This window comes from Orbicella faveolata, unplaced genomic scaffold, assembly GCF_042242905.1.
Source record: "Orbicella faveolata isolate gen_17 unplaced genomic scaffold, um_ofav_v1 contig_46, whole genome shotgun sequence".
NCBI lineage: Eukaryota > Metazoa > Cnidaria > Anthozoa > Scleractinia > Merulinidae > Orbicella > Orbicella faveolata.
In genome coordinates this window covers 1391053-1413722 of record NW_028301576.1, presented here as the reverse complement: position 1 = coordinate 1413722, position 22670 = coordinate 1391053, and the positions used below count along the sequence as shown (strand labels likewise).

Genomic DNA, 22670 nt, shown 5'->3' with positions numbered 1-22670 from the left:
ATAGCCATGACAACCATCTTATTTCGAGATAGAATTACATGACATGATGATATCACATTACTTATTTCGACCTATTTCGACCTATTTCGACCTGTTTCATGTCTTTTCGACACATGATGAGTCGTAATGTGTCGTAATATGAGTCGTAATATGTCGTAATATGTCGAAAAGTAATTTTGCTACAGATGGCGCGTCATAGTAATATGTCGTAATATGAGTCGTAATATGTCGTAATATGTCGAAAAGTAATTTTGCTACAGATGGCGCGTCATATTTTTTAGGATACCTCCTTCGAAAAAGGGTGTCGGGCTTTGTTTAATTTCGCTTCCGTTTCAAAGTTATGGCCTCTTTAGTAGAAGGAAACGTCCGCATTGAACATATCAAAACTTAAGAGGATGTAGAAAAAGAAAACAAAAAAAAACCAAACCACAACTGGAAAATCGCAGACACGCTTTTTGAGGGTGATGTGTGAGAAAACATTTCCGATGTAAATCGCGCCCCTCCGATAATTCAGGCGCGGAAGCGAACCAGTTTAAGCAAAGGAGTGTTTCTGGGTATTTCTTTTAATGTCACTGCGACAATAACGTTTTAGAAAATTTCAAACATATGATTGTATTCTATAACTATTAAGCTTTCAGAAAATGTGTAGGTTGATGGGGTTTTCTTTCAAAGCGCCAGCGTAAGAGTGCGATTTCCAAACACTGTCAATCCACCTACCATGATACCTTAACGCAGAGCAATATTATTTAATTTTTTGAAGACTTCAACTTGACGTTGTCCTAAAATGTCAGAGGAAGGAAGATGAATGACTGCTTGTGACTTTTGAAGCAACTGAAAGGAAGTCCTGAGAAGAAAAACAAACAAGAAGAAAGAAAAAGAATTTAGAACTAGTTGCGTTCTTTGTTTTTCCGTTGCCATTAGAGTAGTTACGCGACACCGACACCGCGACACCGTGCATGACTTTACATCTGCTCTATGTTATTTTACGTATGTTTAAAAAAAAGGAGTCAACTTTTCCCGAGGAAGCAACTCGTCGATACAAATATAATTTCTTCTAGTTTACTTTGAGGCCGTAAAAGCCATCAAAATTTACCCCCGTTGAGACATGTAAAGTAACACAGAGAAAAAACCATCAAAATTTACCTTCGTCGAGGCGTGTAAAGTAACACAGTGAAAGAGCCATTTAAATTCACGCCCGTTGAACCACGTAAAATAAGGCGATAGTGCAAATCTCGGTTAGGTTTTATGGCGAAAGAATGAAAAATAAAGCGGTTGGGAAACGGTTCAATTGGAATTTAATTCTTGGTCGAAATATCCATTACTTCAGTTAAATACTAATATCTGTATGCAGCAATTTCTATTTTTACAACTGTTAACGGTATTAACAATAGCAGAAGAGAAGATGGAGGTCTTTACTTATGAAGGATAAATGTTTAAGCATAGAGTATAAAACGCAGTTAAAAAAAATTGTCACGAATATCTCCTAATACGTTTTACCACAGATCATATATCACCCTCTTGGATAAACGGAAAGATCACTACACGGAAAGTTTCGTTAGAAATATTAATGTGACTTTATTTTTAATTCCAGACAGCTGAAAATCGTTACGGAAAAATGTTATACTAAATATTTCTTAACATTTTGACATTTTGACATTTTGACATTTTGACATTTTGACATATTGTTTACATTAAATTCTTCTTTTTAAGCAACAAGAAATTTACCCTTGCAGTGTGACTGTTCTCTATGCATTAGCTCTGAGACCTGTCACTAGGAACTAAGTCTTCTATTGACGAGGTAGGTTGAGTGACTTTCTAAACTTCTTTACTGATTCTTTATTCTCTCCTCAGGAAAGAACATCATTTTGCTTTTTATTCAAACCTTCCTTTTTACCCAGTGTTAGGATAATTGCCGTTTAACAGCATCGTTTATAAATTCAAAGCCTGTTAAGCAGTTAAAATTCAAAGGAAGTGTTTTGTTGTCAGTCCTGACTAATTTCCGTTTCCACGGCGTTACGTCTTACCTAAGGAGATAAAGTACTCCAGTAATAAGCAGACGGTACTGGCAATACATGAGTAAAAACAAGTGATAGCAATTCATTTCTCTTAAGCTGTTGAAAAGTTGGATTTTGTTGAACCGAAATAAAAAACGAGATCAACTTGGTGTTAAATACAATAAATTATGCATTTTTTTGAATATTTAAACAAAGAACTATAAAAAACCCTGAGCGTTCATCAAGTCTACAAAAAGAGGTTCTGAAGAAAGGGGAAATATATAAAATATTACAATACAAGCATTAGCTATAGTGAAACGTTTAGACGGACCTTTAGGACACAATGCTGCTGTGAAACCGACGATGAAATGTACTTTTATTTTATATTTATTTATATATTTTTTACTTTATTAACTTTTAATCAAACCAACATTTTATCCTTGCAGTGTGGCATTTTTCACTACTGGCGCTACCTCGCAGGGACTGAAGTTTTGTAGGTACTATAATCATAGCTCTTCGAAATCATTGTGTTTAAAAGTAAAGTCAGGTTAAAATTTCAAAGAAATTAGTTTACACGGCAATTCTCAGTGAATTCCGTTCGTTCTGCAGTCAAATCGCTTCCTCGTTTTCAGCGTTTTAGTGGACATTCAGCATATTCAGCTGTCAGTACTTTTTGTGTCCAAAAACAAGTCTTCTTCGAAGAATTGAATAAATGGTGAGTCTTTTTCAGGTTCCGGTTGATAATTAAGAAATATAAATTATGCATTTTTATGAAAATGGTAGATAACCACTGGAAGTCGAAGACCTGCGGAATTAAACTCTCCAGTCTGCCAAAAAAAATGACAATCCCAAGAATGGGCGGTCTTCAGTTTGCGAAAACGATTGGCTCGCAGTTAATTAACTGCTGCTGAAAACTCTAAACTGTCGCGCCATTTACTGCTACCTCTTTAAATAATAAAAAGTCTAAAACTTCAAATATTTTAATTCTACTACAGTGTAGACCGTAAACAGGGAATAACTGAGAAATGTTCAGTTTACACCATGCAGCTTGAATTGAATTTCAAAGACTTTCTCGCCGTTTTGTTCAAAAGTCACACCTAGGAATAACAGTAAAAACAAATATTACCGAGCCTCGCACCAATAATATTGTTTAGAATAAAACGCTTGAAATAAAATTAAAACTTCTAGTTAAGGAAAATTTTAAGGCTAATATCCCAGATCTAACTACTTTTAATTTTTAAAGCATCTGAAAGGAAGTGTTGAGGCAAAAACACAGAAGGAAAGAGACGGAAATTTAGAATTAGTTGCGTTGTTTGTTTTTGCGTTGTCGGTAGGGTAATTACGCGCCGAAATATCTATTTCGGGCGCGCGACATCTTGTATTTACATCTAATATATGTTATTTTGCACACTTATGGACAACTTCAGTGTGCTCAAAAAAAATGAGTCACTTTTCCCGGCAAAGAAGCGAGCCGTTGATACAAATGTACATTTGCTCTATTTTAATTTAAAACCCGTAAAAGCCATCACAATTTACCCCCATTTAGGTATGTAAAGTAACACAGTGACAAAACCATTAACTTCACGCCCGTTGAAGCACGTAAAATAAGGCAATAGTGGAAATCTCGCTTACTAGGGTTTTATGGCGAAAGAATGAAAAATAATGCGGCTGGGAAACGGTCCAACTGGGATTTTGATTGTTGGTCGAAATACACATTACTTCAGTTAAATACTAATATCTGAAAGCAGCAATTTTTATCTCTAAATAGACTAAACGTGAGTGACCTCAATATGTCAAAATATGCCTTTCAGCATTGCAGCTGATAACGACATCAAATTAATTTTCGATTATTAAAAAAAGGTTTTCCTGTCAGCACCAGTGGACGTACTGTCGTCCTATGTGAAAGACGGGACATTTGGGAGCCGAAATTATTTCATAACGTGGAACGCCTCTTCAACGATTCCTATATTACGAATAATCAAAAAAAGGATTTTTTGTCAGCACCAGAGGGCGTGCTGTCGTCCTATGTAAAAGACGGGACGTTCGAAGCCAAAATTATTTCAGTTATCACTTTAATAGTAAAGTGCAACACCTTTTCAGCGATTCCTATATTACGAATAATCAAAATTTTGGAAAACAGAACCACGAAAATAAAGACCTCTAAATAATGTTATTGCCTGGCAATGTGTGCTGAGGCAACTTCCCTGTTCTTTAGTAACGGCAATATCCTGCCTTAAGTCGTTAACGTCTTTGGCCGAACTACAGGGTACATAAAAGAGTGAAACGAAAATGACTAAATTTCAAATGGCTATTTTTTATAAAAGGAATATATTAACAGCACTGAGGATCTCTCATGGGGTAATCACTTTAGTATGACTGTGAATAAAGCGAACAAAACTCTAGGTTCTATCAAACACTCTTTAGGCACCGCTGTCTAATGCAAAGGTTTTCCATGCTGTAAAAATCTCTTGCACGGCCAATCTCGGAATACGCGGTCCCTATCTGTACATTGCCAAGGACATATGCTCTTGAGAAGAGCATCATGCAAGACTTGCATTAAATCAACGCAAAGGAGAAATGTCCTACGAAGACCGATGCACGCTGCAAAATAAATGGCTACTCTGTCCGACCGTAGAACTTACTTATCTTTAGTTGAGTGTTACAAGATAGTTTTTGGTTTTTACTATTTGAGATGTTAAGACTTTTTTTGTTTCGAAACAACTTGGTCTACAAAAGTTAACCATCCGGAAAAAACTTTATGAGTCAAACCCGCAAGACTTAATTATTAATGTTTGTATTATATAAGTTATATATTAACATCAATTTTTCATTAGGATTGTTGAAATTTAAGGAATGAATTACTAAGAGATGTAGTGGAAGCTGATAACCTTCAACGGTTATTAAAATCCAAGCTCAAATTGTACTCAAATATTTAATTGTAATAACTTATTTTTTTACCGGAGTTTTCACATAGGGATAACCTCTAAGCTAATTCCTTTTCCAGATGTATCTCTCTTTTCTCCTACCTTAGTTTTCATTTCTGTATCATCTGGAATAAAAAAAAACGAGCTAACTACCTTTTCAGAAATAATCGAGCAATACAAAGAAATGCTAACGGCGAAAACCACAAATTAGCTCTTTTTAAGGTTACGGTATACCTTCAGGGGTGTCTCGCGTGCAAGTGATGTAGCGCGTAGAGTTTAAGCGGTAGATGCCTAAACCCCCATATCAAATTAAAGGTTACAGAACTGGCTATCAAGCTATTCCAAGAATTTTGCGATAAAATGAATTGTCGAATTTTTCACGACCACTAAATGCGAGCGCCCGAATCAACTTTCGAGAGCTACAAGTCAAAGCGATTTTTGTTTTTCGCCAATTTCATTTTTTCCTCGGTTTCAGGGCCCAAAGCGCTTAAAAAACTTGTCTGCGTTTTGCCATATTTAATTGCAGTAAAAGGTTACAGAACATTTTCGAAATAGGATTAAAAAAATGTAGAGTGATCATACAAAAATCGCTCTCGAAGAAAACATATTTTGAAATTAACAATTCGCAGACACGTTTTTGTAGTTTATATGTTAAGCTAGCTACTGTCTAAATTTGACGGCAATCGAACAAACGCTACGAACGCTAGAGTGGCTGGGCGAAGAAAACAAATAAAAGAAAGTGCGGCGGAGCAACTCTGCGTGGTCAACTGTGCATGGATAATATTTCAATGGGTATCAAGGAGTCCAACGATTCGTCGATATGGATTCATCGGAGTCTCTGTCAACATCCCTGTTATTGCTGCCAAGTTCCCAAATTTTTACATAACCTTTCTTTTCTCTTCCCTCGATTTTTTTGCCCGCCTTATACGATAGCTATAGCTTCATCCTCGTGATGAACTTTCGCATCTTCACTCATTAATGTATTTTCACTCGTTGTTCGCTGCTTTCGCTTTTTCGAACTGGTCCATGTTTTTAACGTGGTCTACCTTTACTTATAACGGATGTTACTAAGACAGGTAACGGAAACGGGAAACGGGAGCCTGGGAACGACTGTACAGAGGTAACCCGCCTAAGAATTCAACATAGTGGACAAAGGAAAAGAAAAGGGAACAATTTGGGGAAATGTAAGGAAGTGTTACGGTTGTAAACTTTAGTTTCTATCGGCTGTGCCTCAAAGTCCAATATGGTACTGAGAAAAACAAAGCATGAAATAGCGCCTGGGGAGAAAATCGAATCGGTATTATCACATGCTACCCCAATCGGTCAGTACAAAATGCAGACTGCAGACCGGGTACAAAATGCAGGCTAGGTACAAAACACAGACTGCAGACTGGGTACAAAACGCAGACAGAGAATAAAGAGTGTTTTCCGTCTGATACGTGACAACATGTCATCTAAAAACATACCGCGTGTCACGCAGTCGCTTTTCCGCGGTCATCTTTCACCAACATTAGCATTATTGTGGAATACTCCTTGCTCGTTTCTTCATATATTTTGTCTTTAACAAAGCGGCAAGGCCACAGGTTATTTATCTGCTGCTCACCTGATTTGCCAGCTGACTTGCCCATCTCCGAAGAAGGCCGCCTTTCTAGCTTCCAAATGCGAAGACGGCGGACGACCCACGTTCAGTGATGCTCATGTGTTATGTCACTTGTCCTCGATATCATATTGCGTGTTGCTATTTTTAAATATTGATATGACAGCTCGCGCACAAAGTGAGAAGATATAAGTAGACTATGAAGGCTTGAAATTCTATGTAAGAAAGACTGTGGCCTGACCGATTGGCGGACGTAGCTTGTGATAACACAGGATAATACCGATTCGATTTTCACCCCAGGCGCCATTTCATGCTTTGTTTATCCCAGTACCAATCGGACTCTGCTCAAACAAGAACGTACTGGGCCATGATCTGGTGGGACAGCCGGTAGAAACTCACGTTAAAAACCGTAACACTTCCTCTTATTTCCCCAAATTGTTCCCTTTTCTCTCCTTTTGTCCGCCATGTTGAATTTTCACGCGGGTTACCACTGTACTCTTGTTCCCAGACTCCCGTTCGCGGTTCCCCGTTCCCCGTTCCCCGTTCCCCGTTCCCCGTTCCCCGTTCCCCGTTCCCCGTTCCCCGTTCCCCGTTCCCCGTTCCCCGTTCCCCGTTATCAGTTTTAGTAACATCAACTTATAACTTAATAGAATTAGACCTAATACCAAAAATGCTTGGTGGTCAGAACAACAAAGCCGATCAACTGATGAGTAGTCAATTCGTGACAATTCGTCTCGGTTGATTGCACACGCGCCATAGGGCTGTCAATCAAGATGTAAACTTTTACTTCCCGCGAAAACGTAAAACCGCCATTTCTCCGCCAATACTTAGTCTTGTTCAAAAATTTTTTTTTCAGGAATTAGAGATTATTCTTCGGGCTGTCGATAATACCAGGAACATGGAACATTCCGCAACATCCCGGAACATCGAATAATTATCATAATTACGCGAAAAATATGTAAAATAAAATTTTAAAAAATTAAATCAAACAAAATAAACTGGTATCGGCTCGGAAAATAGAAAAAAACAAAAACATAAAAAAAGGGAAAAGAAATAAAAATGAAAGTGACTGCAATGAGTGAAGGCTAGCAACTAAGAAGAGTAATCCATTCCTTCCAGTCGTTCACCGTCAGTTGAATCACGTGCTGTTCTTTATTCCCAGATTTCGTTCTTCACGGAAAACTAAGGTGGTGGCGTTCGAACTCCTTAATTAGACTTAAAAGTATGGGTACACGAGTGTGATTTCTTTATTCAATTCATTACGTCAATACAAAGATATGCGTATACACGATTTCTCATGAAGAAATAGTTTCTCCATGAGATAGACATAGAAACTCTTTGGTATCGAGTTTCTTGTCTAAACTAGTTTGGACTGCTCGACCTCTGATGACATTGTAAACAAATACAAACACAAAATTTAAAAACATTTGGCGACGCGCGCGCTGTCTTGCGGGGTCGCTGGTCAAAACTTTATTGTCTCTAGAAATATTTGTTACAAGTGTTGGCGATCTGAAATTGAATTCCAGGTGTCGCCAACAGTTCAAATGCATCTCCTGGAAAATGTTTGTCAGGTACAAGTTAATACTTAATTAATTAAAAATACTTTTACCGCAGGCTATAATCTATTCATCGCTAGTTCAACTTCACGTGCAGATCGTTATCTGACATTCGATCAAACTAAGTTTTCTATCGAGCCATTCGAACACCGCCAAAGTAAACCAGACATGCGAAAACCGCGCGTGAACGCGCTGCTCTATAAATCTTTGATTACCTCTAGTTTATTAATAGTAACTTGCTTGTTACTCGGGCTTCCAGAAAGGTCGAGTCTGCACTTAGTTCCTAGCGGAGCGGAGCGAAAACTGGGCATGATAAATAGCAACGTGAAGATGGAATAGGGACTAAACTATGAATACTGACTTAACAAGCAACAGTATGACGCTCAGACAAACACCTTGAAGAAATCAGGGATCAAAAAAGGAGACGCAATGAATTACCTGGCATTCAACGTCAGAATCGTCCATGTTTGTGTTGAAAAACAGAGTGCTGAAAAGCGACGTGACGCAATTGGCGGGAAAGAAGAGGAGCCTTCACTCATTGCAGTCACTTTCATTTTTCGTTCATTTTTCTTTCTTTTTTTTTTTTATGTTTATGGGATGTTCCGGAACGTTCTGGAATGTTTCGGAATGTTCCATGTTCCTGGTTTTATCGACGGCCTTATTCTTCGACCACTACTTTGACCCAAAAATCTAAATTTGAAGAAAATTGCTGACCTGAAGGTATACTGTAACCTTAAATGTTTCACTATTTACTGGGATCGTTTTAGTTCTTAAACAATCCCGGGGAAAAAACGCATCCAAAGTGTCGTTTCCCAGTCTTTCAGAACTTCCCAGCCAACAACCAGCAACCTGTACTAGAGCATTTGTTTACTTTCTAAACGCTTCCTACAAATTATACCTTAAGTGGAGGGGTGGGGAGGAGGTGGGACAAGGGGTATTTAAGAGGATCGTGGACATACATTTACAGTCTGGGTACCAAGCTCCCGATTAACAAGGTACTGAGGTACCGTCTAATTATATTTGTTTTATGCAACGTTTCTATAATCAATTAATTATTACTTCCTTACATTCGAATTTCTTTTTCTTTACAGGAGTGCAAACTAGAAGCATCTCCAGGAACCATTGCCTCCGTCATGGATTTTAATTCATGGAACATCGTGTGGAGTTTGTGTTTTGGATTATTAGCGACATTGATCGTTGCCGGAAATCTCTTTACCATCTGGATATTTCTGAAACAGAGACTTCGTAAACGCGCTCATTTTCTTTTGATTAGTTTGGCTGTTGCTGATTTACTGGTTGGGCTGCTGACTGTTCCTCTGTACATAGCTATTTCGGCAACTCCTGGCAAAGTAATGCCGGTAACGTTGGCGTTCATATACGTTTACGGTGACCCTTTTACTGGTATTGCCTCCATCTTCACGCTTGCCGCTATTTCCTTAGAGAGAATGTACGCAGTAGGTTGGCCTTTTCGTCATAGAACTCTAAACTTTTGTGTTTACATATTTGCTATTGCCATGCCATGGATCTTGGCAGCAATATTCACTTCTATAATGTTACTGTTTAAACTCTCTATCATAACACCAGAGAACTTCCTGTATTCTCTCGTCTTGTTTCTTAGCACGCCTCTATTAGTGATGTGTATAGCATATTATGTTGTATGGAAGAAACAAAAAACAATGATGAGTAACCAGAATCACGCGGTAAGAGAGACAAGATTAGCAAAAACACTCTTCATTATCACTACAGCCTCTCTTTTGACCTGGCTGCCATTTCAAATTCTGGCCCTATTGATAAATCGCGGTGTACTTGGAGATTTCCCTTACATAAAGATGACTACTTATATCATCAAGTTTTTGCAATTTAGCAACTCCTTTGTAAACGTAATAATTTATCCATTCAGAATAATAGAATTTAAGAACGCCCTTCTTCAGATGCTTCGTTGTTGTGCGCATGTGTGCCCTCGTGAAAGAAGAAATGAAGTTGTGCCGATGCATCAAGGGAGACTGGGTCAGCCGTATCATTGCCAAGAATTACACATTCCCAATCATTAGGAAATCAGTTAGATGGAATGTAAAATTCATGTCACTTTCGGCGTCGCGGGCATTAACAGAAAAGGTAATAAAAGTGTAACTTTAACTACATTTACCACATCCAAAACAAGAAAGACTTCATTGTTTTCTAGTTCAATCAGTGGGTGCTAAGTACAATGTTACTGTGCAATCTATGATCAGTCTGTTTTAAGAATTTAAATTAGAAACCATTGATCATTTTCAAGACAATTTATTTGTAAACATCATAACGTGCTTGGTGAGGCTAGTGCGCGTCATGTATACACCAATAAGTTGTCCTTCTATCAAAGCCTCAAAATTCCTATATGTTAGTTGTTTGCATTGATTTTGATATAGTAGTACGAGGGGAGTACAAATTATAGCGCAATACCACCAGTGGATCAGTTTTGGCATTTGTATTAACTTTTAATTTCAATTGAAATAAAGTGTGTGTAATGAGTGTGCGTGTGTGTGTTTCATTGGCTTCCAGACTAGAAAAAACCTTCTGAAGAGTAGAGTGAAGGCTTTCTACAGTTACGTCTCATTAAATCCATTAATTTGCACATTGACACATCAACTATATACAATCAACAACCTTCCAAAAAACTATGTTAAAAATTGTCGCCAAACGTTTTACTCAGCTGCATAGAAATTAAATCAAAAGAATGCGAAAAAAACATGGCACTAATGCTTATAAAGAAATAATTTATTACCTAATATGTTCTTAACAGTTTCTTAAACTTCCATTGCCTTTTTTTTTTCTAGTAACTGAACAGGTAGTACGTCTTCGAAACATTTTGAAGAACAAATAAAATTTACGATTGTACAAGGTTCGATTTCCGCTGCTCTTTCGAGTTCAGTCTCTTTTCCCGAACGCTTAGTAAAAGTCGAGCCCAAGTTTCTACAAGTGCAAATTTTGACTTCAAAGTAAATATAAGGTGAAACGGAATCGTGTTCTGCTAGGTCATCCTACATTGTTACCTCAAAACCTTAAAGTACAAGATAAATGCAATTTCTTGCAGCTGTCTGGTGTCGTCCTAATGTCAAAAATAGGATATTAGAAGAAATTAAATTTTATCAGCCGAAAATTCTGCATAAGACAATGAACGCTTTATTAGAATAGAAGGCACAGAAACACATACAAAGACCTGGTACTGTGCATACATTTAAGTGCTGGTAAAAGTAACTCTAAATGAATCATTAATATCTTCAGTTCGCTTTGAGTTCCATTTGTAATAGAAAGTAAAGTAAAGTGTAAATTGCTTAGTGTTTTACAAATTATGGTAAGAATGAAAAGTGAATTACAAGTTCTCCTTGTTATATATGCAAGAGAAAGACACCATGTTGGATCAAACCTCCGACTTCGTGGTTTACTAACCTGGGCAACAGTATCATGGCCAGCGCTAGTGCCATACATAACATCCTCATTTTTCTTACCAGTTACAATAAACGGCACGCAATGCATGCTGAAGCGATGACACTGACTTAACTACCATTTCTAAAATTCTGGCTAGAAAATTGGAACATAAACAAACAAAGGGATGCTTAAACGTAACTAGAAGTAAACTGAAGGTACAACCTGTGTGTGGAGTGAGAAGTGAAAAGGGTGAAACAGGATGAAAAAATAATGCACAGAGTAGTGGCGGGACTGAGTAAAATCCTTTCTGTTGTTTCAATTGATGCTGGTTGTAATTCAGTGCAATAAAGTCAAAACTCCTAAATAGCACCGAAAGAAGTAATTTTTATCTCCTAAATTTTAATTATCAGCTATTTAGCGATATGTTTGCAGCCTTCAATAAGGATCCATTCAGAAGAGTTTCAAGAAACACTCATGAGGGTAAAAAAACACATAATTCCCAAGCAGCTAATTAAAACAAACATCAATAACTAAATGTTCCAATGCACAATAAAGGAAGAGGTGGCTATTGCTCTGGTACGTAAGTATAGTCAAACAAGTTGTTTCGCAGGGAGTTGTCTCTATTTAGTTCAATATTCAAGAATGATTACCACCAAAGGTTTATTCTTAGAAGACACACAAACACATTTCACTGAAACATATATTTTAGAAATATATTTCAAAAACCACCATTTTCTGGTTCTTGTTTGAATACAGCTGATATTAATTTACCCTGTCTGCTTGGTTTCTGATGCAAAATATGGCCAAAAACTGGATCATTGTGTCATGTACATAGCATTGCAATGATCAATAATTGAATATTGTTTTGTTCAATCACTACTCCTTTAGTGTAACATATTGGCATTTTAAGACATAAATAGCGTAAAAACCCACGTGCAAGAAGCTACATGTTTTGAAGTCTGGCAAAATAGGTTCTTGTATCTTGGTGTTGCCATTGGCAATTTAAGCTAAGTAGGTGTAGAAACCGACAAAGACGAAAAATACAGGACACGTTGTCGGTGTACAACCAGACGTCCCAAGAGACTGTAGAACATTTGAATGATATGCGAGTGGGTGTGGGCGTGAGTTTTTTTTTTGTGCGTGTGTTTTTCTGTTGGGGGAAGAGTCGGATTAGTCTCGATGTAATAGTACCGGATTAAATTGCTATGTCGAATTCTGCGGAGTGTTCGTCGTTTTACTGGGTCCGCAGAGTGGGTTTTCTTAATCTCTATGAAGGAAATATATGAGTTGATTACCAGAAATATAAATAAACCTAGGTTTCAAACCGTTTGGTCCTTGAATATACAGTATTTATTCACATTTATTCTGCCGAGTGTTCGTCGTTTTACTGGGCCCCTACAATAGATTTTCAATTAGGTTCTTAATTTCTATGAAGGAGATATATGAGTTGATTGCCAGGAAAATAAATAAACCTAGGTTTCAAACCGTTTGGTCCTTGAATATGCAGTATTTATTTACAATTGTGTTATGTATTTTCTTGTAACGTAAATTTGCAATCTCAAAGTCACACTCCTAGGCTTAAATGTTCATCATAATTTAACTGTAACCCACGTACATATAAGAGCTTGCTTGATCTTGCTTGGTTAAACAGGTTGTTACGTTTTTGGCTATAAAAAGAGCAAATTTCTGTCAGCAGGTTCCAATAAATACACCACTAGGTTCGTATAGGTAATCACACGATTTTTCTCGTTCAATTTGGAATTAATTTGCACGGGTGAGCTTTTTGAAAAACTCACAAGTGCAAATTAATTCCAGATTGAACGAGAAAAACCGTATCATTACTTATTAATAATATAAACATGAAAAAATTTCCGTGGAGAAAGTGCCGGAAGACCTTTCTTGAAGGCATTTTTTCTCATTCAAGAAAACGTTTTTCAAAGTTTCCGTACAAAATTTTCGTCATCATTTTACGTAATATCATTGGCTTCGAAAATGTGTGATTTGCACTGGTATTACCCTTTTTGAACCGGTGTTACACTTTTTGTACCGATGTGAACTTTATATGAAAGAATTCATATATGAATTGCGGTTGCAGATGAAAGTGAAGAATGATCATCGCAGTAAATTTTCCAATTTAAGCAATTGGAAAGAAGAACCAGGCTTCCTCTTTCCAATTGCTTAAATTGGAAAATTTACTGTGATGATCATTCTTCACTTGCATCTACAACCGCAGTTCATATGTGAATTATTTCATATAAAGTTCACATCATTTCACTCCTCACGGAAAGATATGAACCCAATTAATTGACCTCGCTCCTAATGTGTGGCTTCATAGCTCAGTTGGCAGAGCATCGCACCAGGTCGCGGAGGTCACGGGTTCGAATCCCGTTGAAGCCCTGATTTTTTCAGGCTTCTTCTTTCCAATTGCTTAAATTGGAAAATTTACTGCGATGATCATTCTTCACTTTCACTTTTTGTACTGGTGTTACACTTAAACTGCACGGCGCTCAGCTAATCAGAATTGAATAATTTTTTCATGTATATTATTATTACATAAATACATGCGGGGTTTTACTGTAACACAAATCTGGAAGGATGATCAACAGCCTCGGTTATCACTGATCATCACTGTCTTGGCTAGTGAAACATAAATTGCATGTTTTTCAAAGTTTCCGCACAAAATTTTCGTCATCATTTTACGTAATATCACTGGCTTCGAAAATTTCCTATTGTCTTTCAGCCAATCACAATCCAGAGTTACGATGTGTAATTTGCACTGGTGTTACACTTTTTGTACTGGTGTTACACTTGAACTGCACGGCTCTCAGCCAATCAGAATTGAGTAATTTTTTCATGTATACTATTATTACATAAATACATGCGGAGTTTTGCTGTAACACAAATCTGGAAGAATGATCAACAGCCTCGGTCATCACTGATCATCACTGTCTTGACTAGTAAAACATAAATTGCATCTAGCATGCATGGTTGTTACTGCCTATTGTTCAATACTTGTAAATTCACTGATATCTATGTGAAGTAAGGCCAATACACTATTATTAACCATTTCAGTGTTTCGCAAACAGAATAGAAGAAGGGGTGAATTAATTATAATTGAATTTCTTTTTGCTCACTAAAAGCATCTCCATGAACTATTGCCTTCCACGATGGATTTTAATTCATGGAACATCGTGTGGAGTTTGTGTTTTGGTTTATTAGCGACATTGATCGGTGTTGAAAATCTCCTTACCATCTGGATATTTCTTGAACAGAGACTTCGGAAACGCGCTCATTTTCTTTTGATTAGTTTGGCTGTTACTGACTTACTGGTTGGGCTGCTGACTGTTCCTCTGTACATAGCTATTAATACAATATCGTACTTGGGTCTGGCGTATCGTCTGGTGAGGTCGGTGTCCGAAGAGACAGTTTGCATGATGGCGTCATTTGACCACAACTACCAGAATCCTTCACTTTTTCTGTGTCTTGTGCTAATTAGGGCAATTGTTCTTTAAACCCCACTGGGAATTCAAAATTCAAATAATAAAGAAAAACGAAAGGAATTCTGGTGGTTGTAGTCAAATGACGACAACGTGCAAATCTGCCATTGACTGACATTTTTACTAAAGACGTTTCTGTGTCTCAAGAAAGACAGGAACAAAAGCAGGTATCTAGTTAGGCGTGTAGAGAGTTTTGTAGTGTGACAAAATTGAGTACATATCTATAACTGTTAGTTTAAGAAAAAAAAAATTGAAGAAAATTAGATATAATTGCTGTTTTGCCAAAGGCAACTTTTATATTGTAATAGAAAATTCATGTTATCCAGGAGCATCAAACTGTAATAAAATAAAAACTGTGAAAATAAAATGGAATTAATTCTTATAGAAATACTTGATTTCCTAATATTTTAGAACGGTTTAGAAATCTCTCTGCATTCAAAAATCCAATCTGTTTCCACCGGCAGCGTGGACTGAGAAACACTTTTCATTAGAATCTGAAATGACCGAAGATGACTCTCGCTTAGTTTGTCGTAACGTAAGTCACCAAGAACAGCTCTTTTTAGAAGTACCCTCACCTAGACGATCGCTCTAAATTCAGCTTAATATTCTGCAAGGATAATCTCCCGGGTTATATTATATAATACGGCTGGCGTTTGCCGTAATTAAAACTGATAATATACGGAATTTTGATTTGTGAGCAAAATAGCCATTTCTTCACAGTCCATGAACAGGCTCCCTATTGGGTTATAGGGCGAAAAGAGAAACCGGCGAGCACAGCTATTCAAGTGTGGACTGGGACAAGCAGAGCTTGCCGAGAGCAGTCTGGGACAAAAAAAAAAAACAAAATGGCGGGAGAGCCTGATCCATGATATCATGATCTGATTGGTTACATCACTGGTTGTTGACAGCTTTGAGATCTCGACAACGCTTGCAAATTGCCATATTTTTGCTGAGACCGCCGATTAACAAAGGAGGAATTCCTGGCGGCTTTGAGAAATTCATTGGAATATTTTTCTCATATTTTCTGGTTTGATGATATGAGCCACGATAGGACGTCAAAATCAATGTGCCCTTTAAGACAAATCTAAAACCTCCCTTCTAAACTCGAGAAGCAAAAAATTTAATTTAGCTAAACGTTCTGGATAGGTTAAATCACATTTCAAGATAAATTTGGTGTCACGTCTTTGAACACGCTTAAGGGCCTTGGTTTTTTCTTTAGAACACTGCATGGAAAGTTTGATCAGAAGCATGACAATTTGTTATTATTATTATCGTCCTCACGTAATGTTTCCTTAGAGTCCTTAGGGCCGAGACCAAACCATGGTCCTGGGGCACTAGGGGATAGCCAGTTTTTAGCTTGATAGCACCCTCCTCAAAATGTGTGCTGTACCTAGCAAGGTTATCTTTTGTAGTTCACTGATGCTTAATTGGCCGGGAATTCTTCCAAGATAAGTTTCTAGTCCCTTTTTGATAGCTCCAAGTGCTCCAATGATAACTGGTATCGTTTCCGTTCTCATGCCCCACATTCGGCTTGTTTCGATTTCCAAGTCCTTATATTTGGATAGTTTTTCACTGACTTATTATTATTATTATTATTATTATTATTATTATTATTATTATTCCAGACAGCTGAAAATCGAAACGGAAAACTGGTCAACTAATTATTATTATCGCTAGAGCATTTTGTTTACATTAAATTCAAGTTGAAATTTACCTTTGCAGCGAGACTGTTCTCCGTTAGCACTTAGACCTGTCACTTGGAACTAACTCTTCTATTAAAAAGGTAGGTTGAGTGGCTTTCTCAACTTCTCTACTGATTCTTTTTATTGCTCTAAGCAAAACATTGTTTTGTCGGTTAGTCAAAACTTGTTCGTTTTTTCCCTGTGCTAGAGTGGTTGCTGTTTGACAGCATCGCATTTACATTCAAGCCAGTTAAACAGTTAAAATTCAAAGGTGTTTTGCTCCCATTTCTGCGTCATTTTCGTTTCCACGTTACATCTCAAATAAGGAGATAAAGTACTCCAGTACTTCAGCACGAGAAACATCTTGCATGGCTTTACACCTGCTCTCTGTTATTTCACGCACTTAACGATAACTTCAACTTCTCCTTTGAAAGCAAGCCGTCGATACATCTCCTCTATTTTTATTCAAACTTCGTAAATTAAAAGCCATCAATTGACGTATAAAGTGAAATCTAACTAAAATACTTTGATTCCTTCCGTCTACGGCAAAAATTAGATTAAGTTCAACTCTTTTCGCAGATGCATGCTATTATTTCTCGCAAGTACAAGGTATTTTAAAAATTCACGCCCATTTCAGCGTCTATTAAAAGTAAGGCAATAGTGGAAATCTTGCTTAGGTTTTTAATATAAGTGAAGAGGCTGGGAAACGGTTCAACAGGGACTTTAATCTAGACTGCGTGCAGCCTCTTTCTTTTCCTAGCGTGCGACGTGTTTCGTTTCCCGGCGTTTTCAATCGAACCTCAAGAAGCGCAGCCCCTTTTCTATCCCTCTGATTTGCATAATCTTAACACAGTCATTTCAGGAATAAAAATCGGCTTCTCGGAGCCTAATTTTAATTCTTCCTCAAAATATCCATTACCTCAATTAATACAATATCTGAAAGCAGCAATTTTCATCGTTAACTTAGACTATAAGTCGGTGGCCGCAAGATATTAAAATATTGCTTCTACATTTAAGTATTGCAGCTGATAATGACATCAAAATTAATTTTATAATGGAACAAGTGTTATTGTCAGCATCAGCGGGCTTGCTGTCGTCCCGTGTACAAGATGGGACTTTGGAAGCCATGTTAAAAGGAAATCGTTTAAGTTATAACTTTACTAAAAATGTCCAACACCAGCAAATAGCCCGTAAATAATGGTGACAGAACTGAGTGGAGTCCAATTCGGTGCGCAATAATACGCGTGGTTAACAAAATTTGAGGACCGCGAAGCGGGAGTCTGATTTGTTTAATCACGAGAATGATTACAGACAGAATTGGACAACATGAGGTCCTGTTACCAATTAATCATAACCATTACAATAAATAGCAAACTATAATAACTAAAATTTCCGGAAAAAGAATTAGACAACAGCTTGAAAACTTACATAGCCTCCCTTGCAAACGCTCTTATTAGGGCTTGTCGCGCGTTCCTTTCTCAGTATGACGAGCCCTAAGAACGCGTGTGTGGGAGGTACTTGAAAACCGACCAGCAAGCAGCAACATGCACTGTACCATTTGCTTTTTTCTAAACCCTTCCTAAGATTTAGACCTTAAGTTTAAGGGTGGGGGGAAGAAAGGTTGAAGAAGACTAATGACGTGCAGTCTGTGCACTCACCTACGATTAACAAAGTACTGAGGCACTGCCAGCTTACATTTGTTGTATGCAACGTTTCTGTAATCAGTTTATCAGTTCTAGCATAATTTCATTTCAATTTGGTTTTCTTCACATAGGGTGCGAACTAGAAGGATCTCTAGGAACCATTGCCTTCAGTGATGGACTTTAATTCATGGAACATCGTGTGTTTTGGATTATTAGCGACAGTGATCGTTGTTGGAAATCTCCTTACCATCTGGATATTTCTCAAGCGGAGACTTCGCAAGCGCGCTCATTTTCTTTTGATTAGTTTGGCTGTTGCTGATTTACTGGTTGGGTTGCTGACTGTTCCTTTGTACATGGCGATTAATACAATATTGTGCTTGGGTCTGTCGAATTGTCTGCTGTGGTTCAGCTTGTACCAATTGACTGACATTTTTACTGGTATTGCCTCCATCTTCGCACTTGCCGCTATTTCCTTGGAGAGAATGTACGCCACAGGTTGGCCTTTTCGTCATATAACTCTAACCTTTCGTGTTTACATATTTGCTGTTGCCATGCCATGGATTTTCACAACAATTTTCACTTCTGTAAGGTTACTGCTTTACTTCTTTATCATAGCATTTGAAAACTACGTGTACTCTCTCATCTTGTTTCTTAGTACGCCTCTATTAGTGATGTGTATAGCATATTTTATTGTACGGAAGAAACAAATTACAATGATGGGTAACCGGAATCACGTGGTAAGAGAGACAAGATCAGCAAAAACGCTCTTTATTATTACTGCAGCTTGTCTTTTGACCTGGCTGCCATTTCAGATTCTGAATGTGTTGCTATACTTTGGTGTAATTAGAAATTTCCCTTACATAAACATAACTACTCGTATCATAAAGGTTTTTGCAATTCAGCAACTCGCTTGTAAACGTAATAATTTATCCATTCAGAATATCAGAATTTAAGAACTCCCTTCTTCAGATGCTTCCTTGTAGTATTAGTTCTCGTAATGTTAGAAGTAATGAAGCTCCCCCCTCCCCATATCTTCGTAGCCATATTCACCTTTCGACGTGTATATTTAGTGCTTTTAACGGTCATATGCAAGTAATATTCCGAACAATGCTGTACTTACAGTACAATGAAGCCGCCATGGTGTACTCTATTTTGCTATTCTGGATCTCGATATCTGATCAGGGTTCTTAGGAGAAGTTTTCACAGGCGTCCAATAAAGCAGAACAGGCGGTAGAAATTAAAGCGAGGCCCGAAAGGCCAGGCCATTTAGGGGGGGGGGGGGGGGTTGGGGAGCGTGCTGCCCCGGAAAATTTTGAAATTTCAGGTTGCCAAAGATGCGATTTCATGCATTTTGGGGGGCAAAGTGATACAGAAAATGAGTTGTTTATGATCATAAAATTAGATGTAGCAAGTATCGCTGTTTCACCTTTTTAAATACTACACGTCGGGTCAGCTGTCAAGACTTTCTAGTCACGCAATTGAAGCCTGAATGGCGTAGTTGACCGTGTATATTGTCAAGACCCTGGGAACTACTAAACAGGCCCTTCTCATGCGACTTTTCCAAGCTTTCTGGTGCTCATGGGATAGTCTCTGAAGGCTTCAGACTGAAACAGCGGGAAAGACGAAATCAAGACCTTTCTTTCGATGCCAAACACAACAGGAAAACTTGCAAAGTTTTGGTATGTCAGCGCGCTTTTCTTGCTAGACTGAGAGGCAATATGCTATGCTGCCGGTAAAAAGTAACCGGTTTGCTGTTGGCCATTATGTTCGAACGAAGAAAATACTTGCCCTTGAGTATGCCGAGGAGAGAGCTACGTTAAATAAAGAATTAATATATCAACAGCAGCGGATTCGGCGATTAACGGAAAAGGTAAGCCGGATATAAAAAAATATTTTTATAACAATGAAATGATAATAATTATTATATGGCAAGGTAGTCTTGAGGTAAATCCGAGCCGTCTGATTGGTTCTTTCTTGGTTGGGATTTCGCCATACGGACCGTTTCCATGGAAACGGTCATAAGCTGTGCATTTTTCATTTTCGAAAGCTGGCAAATTCAAAACAAGCATGACCTGAGTGCCATACCAGTTGTAAGTTCCCATATCATTGACATGCTATGGAGAAATGAGTTATGTATGTATTCAGGAACATGTACCTACAGTGTAGGAATGTATACATGTTCCTGCATGTTTGCACTGGGTGTCCTCTTTGGTCAGTGCAAAATAAAACAAAAAAGTTTGGAAGCTAAGTGCACTTGTTTTTTCTCCTTAATTCACCTTTATACACCTTCCTACACCTTCATTCACCTTCATACACCTCTATCCACCCTCATACATCTTCATTACTTTCATCCACCTCCATACACATTCATTCTCCTTTATTCACCTTCATCCACCTTCACACACCTTCATTCCTTCTCATATACCTTCATACACCTTTTATTACCTTCATCCACCTTCATTCACCTTCATACAACTTCATATACCTTCATTCACCTTCATCCACCTTCATACGCCTTCATTCACCTTCATACACCTCCATTTACCTTCATATATCGTTATTCACCTTCATACACCTTCATTCACCTTCATACACCTCCATGCACCTTCATTCGCCTTCATTCACCTTCATACACCTTCATCCACCTTCATACACCTTCATTCACCTTTATACACCTCCATTCACCTTCATACACCTTTATTCACCTTCATACACCTTTATTCACCTTCATACACCTCCATTCACCTTCATGCACCCTCATTCACCATTATGCACCTTCGTTCGCCTCCATTCACCTCCATTCACTTTCATTCTACACCTCCATTCACCTTCATATACCTTCATACACCTTGATTCACCTTCATCCATCTTCTTACAACTTCATTCCTTCTCATATACCTTCATACACCTTTCATTACCTTCATCCACCTTCATTCACCTTTATTCACCTTCATACACCTTCATTCACCTTCATCCATCTTCTTACAACTTCATTCCTTCTCATATACCTTCATACACCTTTCATTACCTTCATCCACCTTCATTCACCTTTATTCACCTTCATACACCTTCATTCACCTTCATACACCTCCATTCACCTTCATACACCTTCATTCGCCTTCATTAACCTTCATATACCATCATTCACCACCATTCACCTGCATATACCATCATACACCTTTATTACTGTTGTGTGTTACCCTCCATAAATAAAGTTGATTATGGTGATAATGATGATTATACACCCCCATACACCTTCATTCAAGTGCAGGAGGCTACCCAAAGTCAGCTCCTCGCTCCCAGGGTCCTCTTTATTCTTCCGTCGAGAGAGTACAAGAGAGAGGACCCTAGGAACGAGGTTGCAGGTGGTTAATTACAAAACAAAAATCAATTTTCTTTTCCGGACATATCCCGAAAGAAATTTAGACAACGACGCCGCCGAATCGTCATTAAAACAATGATAAAATTATACCAAAATGACGACGTCCACTAGGACACAAAAAGGCATACAGTCAAACCTGTAGTAAGAGGTCACCCTCTATTAGGCAATCACTTGTACTAACATACATAGATAAACTTTATTGAAAATCAGAAGTCGCTTCCCTTGATAACTGTGAAGTCGACTTCCATTTTCGTGTCAAGTTATTCTCTGCGTGATCCTAAAGATCCTAAGATCCTAAAAATCGCTGCTTCAATGTGTCGAAGATCTGAAAGTTGATTCATTTCGAATTACATGTAACTTCACTGTTTGATACGTAAAAAAACACGCATCGAGTCGACTGTCTTTTCACTGGGTTCCTTTCGCCAGTAGAAAGATGAAGAAGAAATCACGCGAGCGTAAATATACTTTGGTGCTTGTTGCATGAGTTTTAAAGTTAGCTTTGGCATATAATATGCGGAAATCCGACTACACTTTCTTTAATGAAATGGGAAATGCTTTTTAAGATGTTATTATGTTAGACATTACTATGGTTTTTCCTATTTTTGTCCGCCGGCATAACATTTCACTCACTCCCGCAAGATGGCGCCTTCCATGAAAAGTGACATAAACAATGACTTGCAGCCGAAATCAAGTTTGAGTTATTTGGCAACAACTAATAAAAATCAATTCTCCGATGTTTGATGTCCCTCAAATGTCAATGAGCTTAAATTAACTTCAAGTTTCTAAACCCAAATTAAAGCGCTCAATTTCTGATCTATTGATTACATTTGTTGCAATTGTTGCAAACATTGAATGCATGGCCATATCACGCGATCGCGAAAACACTCTCTCCGTAGACCATAATTCTAAAGGGAGAAAGGTCATATGGGAGCACCTGTAAAATGTGTCTTCCATCAGAAAGTTTCTGAATATATGCAATTTTTGAATGCT

At 37.9% G+C, this 22670-nt stretch overlaps 1 protein-coding gene and 1 pseudogene across 1 annotated transcript; both read left to right on the top strand.

The window, feature by feature from the left end:
• Positions 1-8981: 8981 nt before the first annotated feature.
• Positions 8982-10122, top strand: LOC149097876 (histamine H2 receptor-like). The gene has a single exon (XM_089278174.1). The coding sequence runs from the start codon at positions 9205-9207 to the stop codon at positions 10120-10122; it is 918 nt and encodes a 305-aa protein (XP_089134300.1). The 5' UTR covers positions 8982-9204.
• A 4521-nt stretch (positions 10123-14643) lies between these two features.
• Positions 14644-19489, top strand: LOC149097875 (adenosine receptor A3-like; annotated as a pseudogene).
• The last annotated feature ends 3181 nt before the right edge of the window (positions 19490-22670 follow it).